At 58.2% G+C, this 13357-nt stretch overlaps 1 protein-coding gene across 3 annotated transcripts in view; it reads left to right on the top strand.

Moving 5' to 3' along the window:
* The window catches only part of KIAA0513 (KIAA0513 ortholog), a 42342-nt gene extending 29008 nt beyond the window's left edge, over positions 1-13334 (top strand). For all 3 annotated transcript variants that reach the window (XM_012648188.1, XM_012648189.1, XM_012648190.1), the window contains 10 exons: positions 28-127; positions 1006-1079; positions 2038-2108; positions 3587-3794; positions 4534-4574; positions 5090-5168; positions 7033-7110; positions 11406-11486; positions 11837-11931; positions 12917-13334. In XM_012648188.1, the coding sequence (XP_012503642.1) occupies positions 28-127; positions 1006-1079; positions 2038-2108; positions 3587-3794; positions 4534-4574; positions 5090-5168; positions 7033-7110; positions 11406-11486; positions 11837-11931; positions 12917-12966 (877 nt within the window). In that variant the 3' untranslated portion in view covers positions 12967-13334. The remainder of the gene's footprint in view (positions 1-27; positions 128-1005; positions 1080-2037; positions 2109-3586; positions 3795-4533; positions 4575-5089; positions 5169-7032; positions 7111-11405; positions 11487-11836; positions 11932-12916) is intronic.
* Positions 13335-13357: the final 23 nt, after the last annotated feature.

The raw sequence follows: 13357 nt of genomic DNA on the forward strand, positions 1-13357 counted from the left end.
TTTTTTTTCCCCTTGCTCTTTTTTTAGGGAGGACTTGGACCAGGAGGAGAAAGCCAAGTTTGGCGAGTACTGCAGCAGCGAAAATGGAAAGGGCCGGGAGTGGTTTGCTCGATACGTGAGTGCCCAGGTAAGCGAGGTGATGGGGAGAAGGAAGAATCTGAGGCATATAACACACTCCCTCCTCTATCCTGTAGTTCCACGCTGGAGGGCAGAGTCAAGGCAAATGACCCAACAGAAGAAAGGGTAAAACCTACCCCAAGATGCTCTGAAAAGGGCTGTTTAGCGTAGTGAGAAATGGGAAGTAGCTCATTTGGATGTCTCATTGCAAGGGAAAGACTAAGAAACTGTGGTCTGTCAAATTCCAGGAAATTCTGGAAAAGTTCATTTTTTAAAGCCAAGCATGTGGGTTACGTACATGCATATTTTTATTAAATAGTCCACAATACTCAGTTTATGTAAAAAATAATATATTCAAGACAATGACAGCCATGTAAAGAAAAATATATAAACAAAGGTCAGAAAAGAAATTTTATAAATATCCACTAGGTTCTTTTTTTTTTTTTCCTACGGAGTGGCTTAAATTCTTAATATTTTTTTAGCACGATTTATTTTTCATAGAAAAATTAGAAAGTGCACAAATGCAAAAGGAAAAACTAATCCCCATAAATCCACAATCTGGAAATAGTCGGTGTTATCATTTTGGGGTTTTGCCCTCCGCACTTTTCTTTGTGTGGACGAGTGTGTGAAGTTCCCGCTTTTTAAAATCTCCGGAGGACAACACTGAGCACTGCCTGTGTCCTGCCAGCGTGGTGAGCAGTGCCCAGCTCTGCCCCGGGTCCTGGCAGAAGGGGACATAGGTGGGTTCCATAGTGCAGAGGAGGAAGTGGCCACCCTGGGTGGCCCATCCCAGCTGCACTTAGAGTGGCTGAGAGTGGACAGCCCACAGCCTCCCTGAGCACTGTGTCACCTTGCCCCTGACGATGTGTCTGGCCTCTTTCTGGACAGCGCTGCAACTCCAAGTGTGTCTCGGAACCGACGTTCTACTGCCTGGTGCAGTCGTTTGCGGTGGTGCTGTTCGAGTAAGTCACGCTGTTGCTCGCAGCCTTTGTGCTAAGGAGCTGTTCTTCCCTCCCTTCCCCGCCCGCTGTGAGCAAGATCCACGTGAGTCATCCATTGCGTTGCCGATATGCCCAGCGTCAGCTAAAAGCAGAAGCCGTGACCAGCGTCTCACGGTGCAGAGCCGGCAGTCCTCACCTGGCAGTAGAAAGTGGAGGATTGCAGCTGGGCATGAGGAACATCCTCCCTGCTGTCCTCGGGGACAGGCCGTGATTATGTGCTGTGGCCCCACCCTCCTGGGGGAGAGCAAGCTCCCTCCGTTGCCTGTTGTGTAGCATTCAAACCAGATAACCGCCCAGCCCTCCCACAAATGAACACTTAATGATATGATTGGAGGACTGGAGCCCGCCCTGTGAGTGCTAATTGGGCACTGCTGGGCCCTTTGTTACAGAAGGTGTCAGCTGGGGTGGTGGACGGGGCATGGCTGCTAGCCTGAGATTTGGGGCCAGCCCCATCCCTGCCCCTGCCCACCTGTCAGGTTAGGGAGCCAGACCCCTGATGCACAGGTCCCCTTCCCAGGCTCGTGACTCTCGCGGGGGTAGAGAGCTGGAGGGCGTGTGGCTGGGGCGCTGGTCTGGACTGAGACCCGAGGCCCTGCTGCTGCAAGTGCTGGTCCTGCTCCTGCGAGTGAGTTGAGCTTCCCGGGCCTTCGCTTTCACCTGTGAAGCGGAAGAGGTGGGCCGACGGAGCGCACACTCCTCCCTGCGCGGAATCAGACCCAGTCCTCGGCCATGTGCTGGGGGTAACTCACCTAACTGAACCCGGGGGATTATGTGTGTTGCTTCTCCTATGGTAGCATCCTGGGAGCCAGGCACTAAGTTAGACCTACTTGTAAAGTAGTCTGGCGTTGCTTGATGAACTTGCAGTGAGAAAATCAGGGGGAAGGATTCTGTAGCCAGTCGGGCCTTCCTCTCATTCCAGGTGCCATCAGATGGATGACTTTGGGCCCGCCAAGAACCTCATGACCATGTGCTTCACCTACTACCACATCGGTAAGACACAGCCTCCGCCGACGGGAGCTCAGACTTGGGAACTTGAGATTTGCCAACCGACAGTGCGGCTTCGAAGGAAGCTTTCTTCACGGTTGAGGTCAAAGTGTGGCGCTTCCAGAGAACACAGGAAGCGGATGCTAGGGAGGACGTGAGCAGTGACACTTCTGCAGTGGGAGGGAGAATGTGGCCCACTCTGCGGGACAGAGGTTGACTGTCCACAGCGTGAAGGAAGCCGCCAGGCTGTTAGGAAATGAGAAAATGCACACACTGGGCACGACAGTTCACGGCGGAAACAGGAGTTGCTGGATGTGAGGATGTCAGTGTTATGTTCTAGCAAAACGTGACGTGGAGTTTTGGCTATCTGGGGGAGGTGGGGGCAGCCTCGGACCCGGAGCTGCAGAGAGCTCCGGAAGTGGGGTGAAGACTGCCTGCCAAGAGTTCGGGTTTTTCTTGGTGCTGCGGCTATGCCGCCTCTTCCAGCTCGTTGTGGTGGAATGTTCTGGTACGTTGGAGCTTGAGGGCTCCCTGTGTGGATCTCCTTGGGCTGCAGCAGCAGAGCCTCATTCCGGCCACTGTAAGTGAAGGTTGCTGGAAGCCTCCGCGTGGCCTGGAGCTGGGGCAGGGTGGCTCTGAGCACTGTCCTCCCTTGCCATCCTCTCTCAGGACCTACGTGCTCACTCTTGGAGTGTGTCCTCTGCCCACTGCAATGTGCCTTCATCCCCTCCTCCTCCCAGTGGCCCATCCTCCCCACACCCCTCGGGCAGGCCCTTCATGCCAGGCCACTCATTGGCCACCTCTGGTCAGGTGGGAGCCCCTCATGCAACCTGTGGCTGCTCCTTCCCAAAGCACCCAAGATGCGTCTGTGCACAGACAGCTTCAACTAGTAGAGGACACTGGGCGCCTGAGCTTGTGGGTCCATCTGCTGTCCCGAGGCAGGAGCTCTGGTGTTGCCGTGGCTCCTCCCCTCTTCCCATCATCACCCCACAGCCCTCACTCACCTGTTCCAGGCCCAGTCCAGAGGCCGAGGAGCCTGTCTAGAATTTGCTCCCATCCTCCCGCCACTGGGAAAGCCTCTTCGCCCACCCCGCCTAGCTGCGCCTCCGTTGCCGCGGTCTAGGCTCCATGCTCAGGCCACGGATGCACGTTCCTCACCGCCCTGCCAGGCTCTGCTTCCCGGGGCTGGATCCTCCTTGTTTCCTGGGTCCCCCCTGGCTCCCGGCCTACTGCTCTGGACACAACAGGTGCTCAGTGATGCTCCTGCAGAGCGGGGTCTGCCCCTCCCTCTTGTCCTGGGCGTCCACTGAGCCTGCTGCTCCCGCGGCCCTGTCTGTGGGGTGGAGGAGTGAGGGTGACGCTACGGGAAGCTGCTCCAGGACGTCAGGGGCCTGGGGGGAGCTTCTCTCCGGCCCTCGGTGGTTGGTCCTGTGCACATCCCGTTCTCACTCCCCACCTGTCCTTCTCCCTCCCTCCTTTTCAAGGAAAACCGAACCTGCTCCCCTCGGAAGCCAAGGAGAAGCCCGCAGGGAGCGTGGACTCCTACCTGAGGTCGGCGAACAGCTGGTTAGCGGAGAAGAAGGACATAGCCGAGCGGCTGCTGAAGAACACCTCGGCCAGGACGGAAAACGTGAAGGGCTTCTTCGGGGGGCTGGAGACCAAGCTGAAGGGCCCCCTGACCAGGAAAAATGAGTAAGTGTCACCTCGTGGGGGGCTCTGGCCTGGCCTGGGGGCTGGCAGGGAGCGTGCTGGCATGACAATGGGGAAATCTGTTCCCCGTCATGGACTCCGGGGTGGGAGCTCCCGAGAAGCGCAGCTGCCAGCCCGCGTGGCCTTGGCCCCCAGAGGCTTCTGTGCTTCCTTCCTGACATGCGGGGTGAGTCCCAGGGGCACGTTTGTGGGACCGATGGGAGCCTGTAAAAGTGTCAGCTGGCAGGGGGGTTACAGGCCCTCCCCCTTCCGGTGTTCGTGGAGCAGGGTCAGGACGCAGAAGACACTGTCCCCTGCAGGGCAGGTCTCTGGCAGAAACACCAGGAACCTCCTGGGGAGGGGCACGTTAGGGGCAGTTGTGTAGAAGCTGAGCCTTCTTCACAGGAAGGGGGCGTGTCAGCGAGAGGGAGCCCTCGGCCCCCCGGGGGTCCCCACCATCACCACTCATGGCCTGGTCATAGCCAGGGGAGTTGGCTTGTTTCCTGCTCCGCTGTGTACAGTTTGGGATTCAGAGAAAATGACATTTAAGAGACTCAACAGCACACTTCCTCAATTCTGAAACACTGGCAGTTGGCAAGTAGAGCATCGATTTCAGAAAAGTCTTCTCAGAGACAACCACAGTAAATGTGCACAGCCCCATCTTAGAGACGCGAGACGTTGTCTTTGATCTGAGGAAGCGCGGCGTGGGTCGCATTTGTCCTCACCGTGGTCTCTCCCGCAGGGACGACGAGAACAAGCCCAGGGAGAAGCAGCAGAGGACAGGTGAGTCTGCACACCCCGCCCGTCCCTGCAGCACTCCCCGGGCCCGTCACCCAGGCCCCACAGGGGGTTCAAGCCGGCCCCCCACAAACCAGCAACTAAACAAGCGTGTCTGTAACGCCTGGGGCTTTACCCCCCTCCTTGCGGCACAAGAACGTTGCCTGAGATGATTCCCGAGTTGCTCTCCAGCTCCACTGGCCCATGTTTTCTTACTGGATTTCCGTGGAAGAGCCACTTTTCTAAGGAGCTAAATTCCTTAATCCCGGGGACGTTAAGTGAAGTATCACCCGGAGACGACAGCCATTCCGTGGACTACCCCTGGGAAGAAGTCATTATGGGCAGGTGGGAGTAGCGGCATTACTGGCTGTGGCCGGCAGAAAAGCTGTCGTGGAATTTTGATCGTGTGTTCTGATGACCTGTGGGGAGAAGCAGCGGCTGCCGGGGGGCTGTCGTGTGGGGTTTGCTGATGTTGGGGTGCACGGTCGGAGCCGCCCTCTGCCCTCTCCCTCCTCCTGCAGTGACTGTGTACAGCCCGGAGGACGAGAAGAAAGGGGAGAAGATCTACCTGTACACTCACCTGAAGCAGCAGCCCATCTGGTAAGGCCGGGCCCGCAGCGCCCCGCACCTTCCTACCGCAGGGCAGCCGCCGCTTCCCCAGGCTCTTCTAGCTGCCTTTGCCTCCATCAGAAATGACGGTAACTCACCCCACCCCATGGCCAAAATAAAAAAGGTGAATGTTAACAAGGTTGGCAAGGACGTGGCGAAGGTAGAGATCTCCCGCGCTGCTGATGGGAACGTACGGTGGGGCAGCCGTGGAAACAGCCGGGCAGCTCCTCGCAGGGTTAAACACAGAGCCACGCTGTGACCCGGCGGTTCCACCCGGGTGGAAAACACATCCACACAAAACCTCGTGCACACGTGTCCATGGCAACATTGTTCATAACAGCCCTGAAGTGGAAACAACCTTCACGGCCGTTCAGTGCTGACAGATAAACACAGCGTGGTCTGTCCTTGCCGTGGAACGAAGCTCCGCCACCTGTTGCCACAGGGATGAGCCCTGAAGACAGGACGCGGAGTGGAGAAGCCGGTCACAAAAGACCACAGATTGTGTGATCCCATGTATGCGAAATGTCCAGAACAGGCAAATTCCTAGAGACAAAGGAGACAGTGACTGCCAGGGGCGGGGGTGGGGAGCGGGGGTGGGGCGTCTTTGTGGGGTGATGGAAGTGTTCTGGAAATCGGTAGTGGTGGTTGCACACTCTGAATACACTAAAAATCCCTGAATCATACGCTTGAGAGGGCGAATTTTACGGCATATGAATTGTATCCCAATTAAGGTATTACACGTGTATAACAAAATGAAGGTCATGGTTGAAGTGCAAGACCAGTGGTCAGGAGAAATCTTGCCCATCATCCAGCTCTACGGTTGATGGCCAGTGTCACCTTAATCCCCCCGAAGCCTCTCACCACCATATTGCAGGGCACGTACTAGCACCTGCAGCCCAGGTGTCAGACACACTCTAGCTACGGTCCCTGCCCGTAACAAAGCAAGGGTCGTGTGAGCTGAGGACCGTGGCCAGGCAGTGCTGCAGGGACCCAGGGGGCACAGGGCTGGGCTCAGCTGTCGGGAAGACCCAGGAGACTGGACCCGAGCTGGCCCAGGGGCACGCGGAAGGAAGCAGAGAGAAGGGGAGGAGGTGACCAGCGTGTCCCACTTGTCCAGTGACTTGGCTCAGCCCCTTTGGTCCTTGACCTTGTTGTTGTCATTTAGAACCAGGATTGGCCAACCTTTCTTTAAAGGGCCAGATAATAAATATTTCAGGATTTGCGGGCCATACGACCTCTGTTAGTCACACAGCTGTGCTGCTGGGGTGAACGAGCGTGACTGTGTGCCAATAAAACTTTATTTACAGAAGCGGGCAGAGGGCCAGCTTCGGCCCACACCCCAGTCTGCCACCCCCAATCTTCTTCAAGAGGATTTTTCTTACTCCAGTGTCCCTGTGCACGTGTTAGTTCTCTCTGCACGTGGCGCGTCCCTGCTGGGCTCCCATCTGTGTTACTAGAGCTGGTTCTAGAAAAGCACATCTCCACAGGCCTCCGCTTCCTCTTGGGAGTCTCAGTGGAAAAACAGGAGCAGAAAGTTGTCCCCTTCCACGTCCGATGTGGGAGCTGCAGCTCTAACCTGCTGGACCCAGGTTTGCTGTGCTCCCTCCCACCCGCACCTCTGCTCCCGTTAGCACCCGCGCTGGCACCGTCTCTGCTAAGAGAGGGATGCAGGCGCCAGGAGCCCCAGAAATGTCTTTAGATAAAGTCACATGCTCATTTTTTCTTCTCAGCTCTACCTCTCTGAGACTTTTCTGAAGCTCACGCAGATGTGACAAACTGCTCCTCCATCCCCAGGGGCCCAGGCCCCGCGTCTCCTCCTCCCCTGGAGAGAGCCTCACCCGGCTCTGTCTTGCAGGCACACACTGCGGTTCTGGAACGCGGCCTTTTTCGACGCCGTCCACTGCGAGAGGAGAAAGCGATCTCCCACTACCAGGTAGGAGCAAAGCGTGGGCCCGTTTCCTCGGGAAAAAGGACCAGGGAGTGGCATTATTGTCCGGGTTCTGAAGAGGAGAGCTCAGAGCAGCTGAGTCAACGTGTCTGCGCTTCCTTCAGCCCTCCTGGTCCTGCGCCCTGCAAGCTGCCTGAGGGGTTCGGGGCGCACAGCTTCATGGGGGGGTGCTCCGCGTGCATGAGTGCTTCCTGTCCTGGGGCTCTGGCATGACTTGGCCCAACCCTCCTAAAGGTGCAAGCTCCCACTGAATGAGACCATCAGGACCCCCACCCTGGCCCCATCCTCCTACTTGCTGTATAAGATCAGAACCCTGGGGACACACCCCTGGAACGGGGTCCTGGGGTGTAGGGCTGGCCGCCACCCCCAGACTCTGCACTCGAGAGCTGACATCCGTGGAAAGGCAGTGGCTGCGCTCGGCTCACTCCTGGGTCTGCAGTGCAGACAGACTTCCCCGCGCGCTGAGGGTACTTGGCCACTTCAGAAGCCCCTTCTGGGAAACCGTCTCGAAAGGCAAACGGCAGCAGCGAGGGGCTGGCACCAATGCCATGGGGGTGGCGCCCGGTTCTCTCTCTGGCCATGGCCAGCAAAGGTGCTGCCCACTGTGTGCAGCTACTGGGCAGGGAAGGCGCAGCGGCCCCCTCGGGGGACCCTGTCGTCACATGACTTTGAATTCTCTGAACTCTCAGAGGCCTGGTCTCATTTACAAAGTGAATCCCTCCCTCCCTAACACTAGGGGGACCCCTGACCTTCCTCTGTCAGGAGAGCAAGCAGATGATGCTGCTTGGGTAAGACTCAGTCCGGGCCTCAGGTGGAATCCTTCCTGCCTTCCTTCTGGGTGGCCTAAGGGGCGGCGTCTGCCTCAGTCCCACAGCACCTGCCGGGCACGGTGCCCAGGGAGGCAGGGGGCCCAGGGAGGGGAAAGACCAGACACTCTACCCAAGGACTCAGGAGAGAATTTTATGCGCTGCCAGGAGACAAGAACAAAGAAAATGCTCAGATGCTTCTAGGCGAATGGGCTTTGCCTCTCGTGTAGTTGTCAAACTTCTAGGGAATAAGTTTATTTCGAATATCCTGTCTCTCTCTGTCCCTCTCTGCTCCTGCCCGTAATAACCCTCCTTCTCTGCTTGTTCTCTTTTCCATCCACATATCTTGCATGACTTTGACATGTTCCTTTGTTTACCTGTTTCTGCTGCCGCTCCAGAGGGGATGCTGGAGAGGAGGAGGAGAAGAGGTGTGTGTGTCCACGTGACTTTGTTCCAGTTCACAGGGCCGCCGCAGGGCGGGCGTGGGTCGTGCTGCCGCTGCAGGGGCAGAGCCTGGACCGCAGGGGCAGCGCCGGCGGCCAGCGGGGAGGGCGTCCCCGGGAGGCGAGGCCCACTGGGTGGGTGGGAGCCCACCACGGCCAGAGCACCCTGGAATAGAAAACAAATGTGACACCTTGAGACCCCTGAAGGGCACAGCCGAGCTCAGCGAGGAGAGCGCGGGAAGCCGGCAAGCCGGCCCGCGTGCCGAGCGGGTCATGCTCTCCCCCGGCCACTCCGGCCCCTTCTAAGCAGCCCTCAGGACCTCGTCCTCAGCCTCGCTTGTCTCACTCACGAGAAGTTTATCCAGCTCACCTCGGAAGCCACGGTTTGGGTGCACAGAGCCTGTCCTGTTTGCAGCGTCGCCTGCTCGGAGGTGTGCTGGGGCTGGCAGGTTTGGGCGTCACCGAGGAAGGGCAGCTGCTCCCACCTTCTCTGGCCACTCGGGATGTACAAGCCGTGAGGGTGTGAGGGGCTCCCCTGAAGAAATGCCTAGAACAGAGCTGTTTCCTGCGAGCCCACAGTGGGGTCTGACTCTGACTTTCAACTCTGTGTTTGTTAGAATCCTTTGTGATTTGTTTTTAGTGTTAAAGACCCGCCTGTTCAAAGTGGAGTCCCTAATGCGATGTGTTTTCGGTGGAAAGTTCCCGAAGCACACCTCCTTTAATCAGCGACGTGCTCATAGCGTTAATCTTGACGAGAAATCTGGTTTCACACAGCCTTATGGCTTTACAAGGAGCATGTAGGCATAACAGCTACCTCCTTTCATAAACAAAGCCCCCAAGTCCCTGAGTTTCTCTGGGCGACAGTGAGTGACCGTCCTTCCAGGAGCAAGGCTTCTCATCCCTGCAGCATTGTCACACGGAGGGCTGGGAGCATCTCGGCTCCCTCTGCGAGCTGGTCGCGGTGGCCTGTCTTGAACTCAGCCAGGAGGACAGCCAGCCTCGCGGCCTCCTGGGCTCCTCCCTGGAGCACGTCCTGTCTGCCACGCACAGCTCCGCGCCCGCTCCACTTCTCTGACCTACCCCGAGTCCTGCCCAGAGACGGCCAGTTTTGCTTTGAGATTGGGGGGGAGCGTCGGTTCCAGGTCCCCAGGCAACCTTCTGCCTCCAATATGACTTGTCAACCTCTGTTGACAGCACGATGCCATGACCATCCTCTCTGTTCACAGAGGCAGAAGTTCTCCTTTCAGAAGGTTTCCCTTTCTGCAAGCAGCTGGTCACATCCAGACTCCTGCGGCAATTTAGACACAGCGTTCAGTTCTCTGTGTGGCGTGAGACCTTGAGCAGGGCTGGAGGTTGAACTCAGTTTTAGGGCAGTGATTTGGCTGGAGGCATCACCTGGTCTGCTGATAGCTAATAACACTCTGCCTCTTCCTTCAGAGGTCGGGTTAAACATCCCAGGTTTAGACCCAGCCACAGCAAGAAGCATCAGCTCCTCATCCGGGTCAGGAGCAGTAGGGGCAGGACTGCCGTGCAGCACAACGCCAAGGAAGCTGTGCCCAACCTGGCAACTGTACCCAGCAGGCCTGGTGGTGGTGTGGGGGTCTTACGTGTCTGGACAATCCTAAGTGTGACTACTGGGAGAAAGAGGATAGGAAGGAAAATGGAATGGGACTCAGCAAAGTGCTTGGAAGTATATTCTGGGTATCTTCATGGGCACCCTGCCATTGGCATGAGGACACTGGTAGTGACTGTCACGCCCCTGGGTCATGCCCCATTATCCTGTGTCCCCTGCTGAGCTACAGCAGCGCCAGTGACCTCCTGTGGGCCAGGAGGCTGGAGAGGAGTTGAGAGTTTATGTTCTTTTGTTTTGTTTCTCTTCCTTTGGCTTCTCCATGACCCCCTACCTGTCACCCTCTCATACTCTCTCTTCTCTCCCTTTTCTTTGATCTTTCTCTCAACCTTATTTTAGCCAGACTCATCCATTTAGAGTTTTCTTTTTAAGGGGAAATGGGTTAACAGGAATTTCTCCTCCACATCTGTGTGGCCCCTGCAGACAGCGCGCTTCTAGATAGACACAGCGTCCAGGGCGTCGCGTGGGGATGGGGTGGCCCAGGGCCACACAGGGGGAGGCTGCTCTGCCTGCGGGCGGGGGAGGGAAGGAGCCGTTGCAGAGACCGGTGGGGACTCTCCTATTCCTCCCAGGCACGCTGAGAATTAATAGCGCCCCCCTAAAGCACGGGGCAGGTGAATGCTAGAAAAACACCGTCCCCACCCAGCCCTGTGCAGAGAACATCCTGACAAGTGGCCACCTCGTGGTCTCACCCGTGGTGCGTGCAGACCACGCCACCTGCCTTCACGCTGGGCTCAGCGCCGAGCTCTGGATACCACTGCCATCTTTCCCACAGTCTGTGTTGTCGCAGGGTCACAGTTCACAGAGAATGTTGGGGGGGTGGAGAGGGGCCACAAGAAAGCCGACATGGAGAGAAGCTTTGCAAAGTCCTCTGCAGACAGAGGACCGTGTGGCCGTCAGAGACCCCTGCATCTCCCCCAGGACGCACCACTGGCTCCACGGGAGCTGCTAGCGGGAGACGCAGGTGTGAGCCCAGGCAGCTTCCTCTGGGGTACCGGACAGGCCCGGTCGCTCTGGAGGCTCCTCCCTGGGGAGACGGGCCCAGGAGCCCGTTGTCCAGCCGGAGCAGGGACGCGGAGCCGGCCTCCCTGTTGCCTACAGAGTGCTGGGCAGCCGCAGCGAACACAATGTCCCGGGCAGTAGAGAGCGATTTCGTTTCTGGGTCTATCTCAGGAAGAGGAATGAACAAGCGTGCGTTTGGGGCCTCTCGGGCGCGGCGTCGGAATCCCAGTGGGCTTTGCGTAGCCGCCGGGCGCAGCTCTCCGTGGAGGGGGCTTCCTCCTGTGCTGGGGAGGCGGTGCTCAGGTGCCACCAGCACCTGCAGGTCGGGGTGGGGGATGAGTGTCCGGGCTGACGATGGTGCTGTCTGAGCCCCCCTCCTGTCCCCTCCTGTGCTTGCAGGGAGAAGTGGTGCCACATGACCCAGGAGGAGCGTGACGACAGCCTGCGGTTCAACGAGAACATCACCTTCGGGCAGCTGGGGTGAGAGCCGGGGCCACGGGGGGAGGGGGGCCCCCCACATGCTGTCCCTCCTGACGTCACACACCGGACACGGTGTCAGCACAGCCCAGCCCTCTCAGACTGCTCAAAAGCTTGGGAGTAATCACACTTGGCCTTGATTCGGGTTCCTAATTAGCCCCCCACCTAACAGGACCCTCGGCGGCAGCAGCGGCACAGTGAGAGTGTTGGTGGCTAACTAGGCACTGCATTTCGATTTTTGCTGAAAGTTCTAGGCAGGCCCCTGTTGGGCATCCAGGAGGATAGGGCCCAGCCCCCCGGCCCCTCCCCGCAGAGGGGCAGGAGCGTGACAGTCCCGGGTGTTTCTCCTCCAGCACGTTCACGCACAACATGCTGGCCTTCGGGCTGAACAAGAAGCTGTGCAACGACTTCCTGAAGAAGCAGGCCGTGATCGGCAACCTGGACGAAGGTGAGGCTGCCAGAGCCGCTGTCTAATTACAAATGCGACGCTAACCCGCTTGGTTGGTCCACCCTCCTATTTCCTAGTCAGTGTAGACGCACCGGACGCCTCTCGGTGCCTTTGGAAATGCGTTTCCACCGGGGTGGGGAGGGGAGGGAAGCCTGCTGGCTCAGTGTCACAGATGGGACACAAGCACAGGCAGGACTTGGCACCCAGACTCGGAACTTGCTCAGAGCCAAGCTCCGGCCCCACGTTGCCCCTTCTGAGCAGCCGCCACACGGCCTCCCTCTATTTCTCGGACCACAGTGCCACGGCAGGTACGGGGGCGGCAAAGCGGGTGTGTGGAGGGAGTTTTGAGGTTTTTTTAGCCTCTCTGGCTTCTGTGACAGTAGGGAGTCTGCTGCCGATGCGGGTGCCCAGCCTGCTGCCGGATTCGGCCTTACCTGCACTGTCCCGTCTTCCGCCTGACGCTTCTCCTCCTAGTCTAAGAAGCCCTACACTCAGCATGTATTGGAATGACCAGTATTCTTTTAAAAATTCCATCCTGCACCAAATTCAAGGGGTCCGCAGGGGAGTGGCCTCAGGAGGCATGAGGACATCCATGGACGATCTCAAAATGCTGCCCCAGCCCCACCTCACTGGCAAAGGGCGAGGGGAATACTGTCGCCTCCCTGGTCTGACCACGCCGGGCCCTTCACAGGCTTACTGGGGGCCCCCTGGGACACCATTTCCGTGAGAAGATGTGTTCCCGTCCCCAGGGCCCACTCCCCAGCACGTGCCCACAACTGCACACGCATGCTGGCCACGAGGCTCTGTGTTCGTGGCGCTGGTCTGCGCCGAGCATGCAGCACGCCCGTGGGAGGCCCTGTGGTTTGGGGGCTGCGTGCTCTGTCCTGCCGAGGTCCTGAGTCATCACTGCCCAGTGAAAAGGGCAGGACACGCCTGTCCCAGCCGCCACCTTTCTTCCAAAAAGTGACGCTGTGTTCTCTTCCAGAGCAATATAAGCTGCTTAGTGAGCACATCGAGCAAATGGCTACTGAGTAGGCCACGGAGGCCACACCCCTAGGAGGACTAGGCCGGCGACTGGCCGTCACCCACCTGATGACCCTGCATGACGCCAGCAGCACCCAGAGCCACTCCTCGCTGCCCTAGAACTAGCGGTTAGAAGAATCCGGCTGCCCGTCCTCCCCTCTGCCTGTGTCTGCTGCCCCCTTCCACGTGCCAAAGTGTCCCTTGGATCTCACGGCTCACACTGAGGTGACCAGCTGTCCCCCCAAGCGCCAGGCTTGTGACATGAGACCCAGAGGGAGGAGGCCCAGGGCTGGAGAGGGTGGGGGGCACGGGGTGCAGGTGGGATGGCTGTGAGGCAGGCAGGGCTGCAGCCGGCACGGGCTAGGACAGGAGAACAGGCATCGGTCATGGGGGCACCCGGGCC

This window comes from Propithecus coquereli, unplaced genomic scaffold, assembly GCF_000956105.1.
Source record: "Propithecus coquereli isolate 6110/MARCELLA unplaced genomic scaffold, Pcoq_1.0 Scaffold280, whole genome shotgun sequence".
Classification (NCBI taxonomy): Eukaryota; Metazoa; Chordata; class Mammalia; order Primates; family Indriidae; genus Propithecus; species Propithecus coquereli.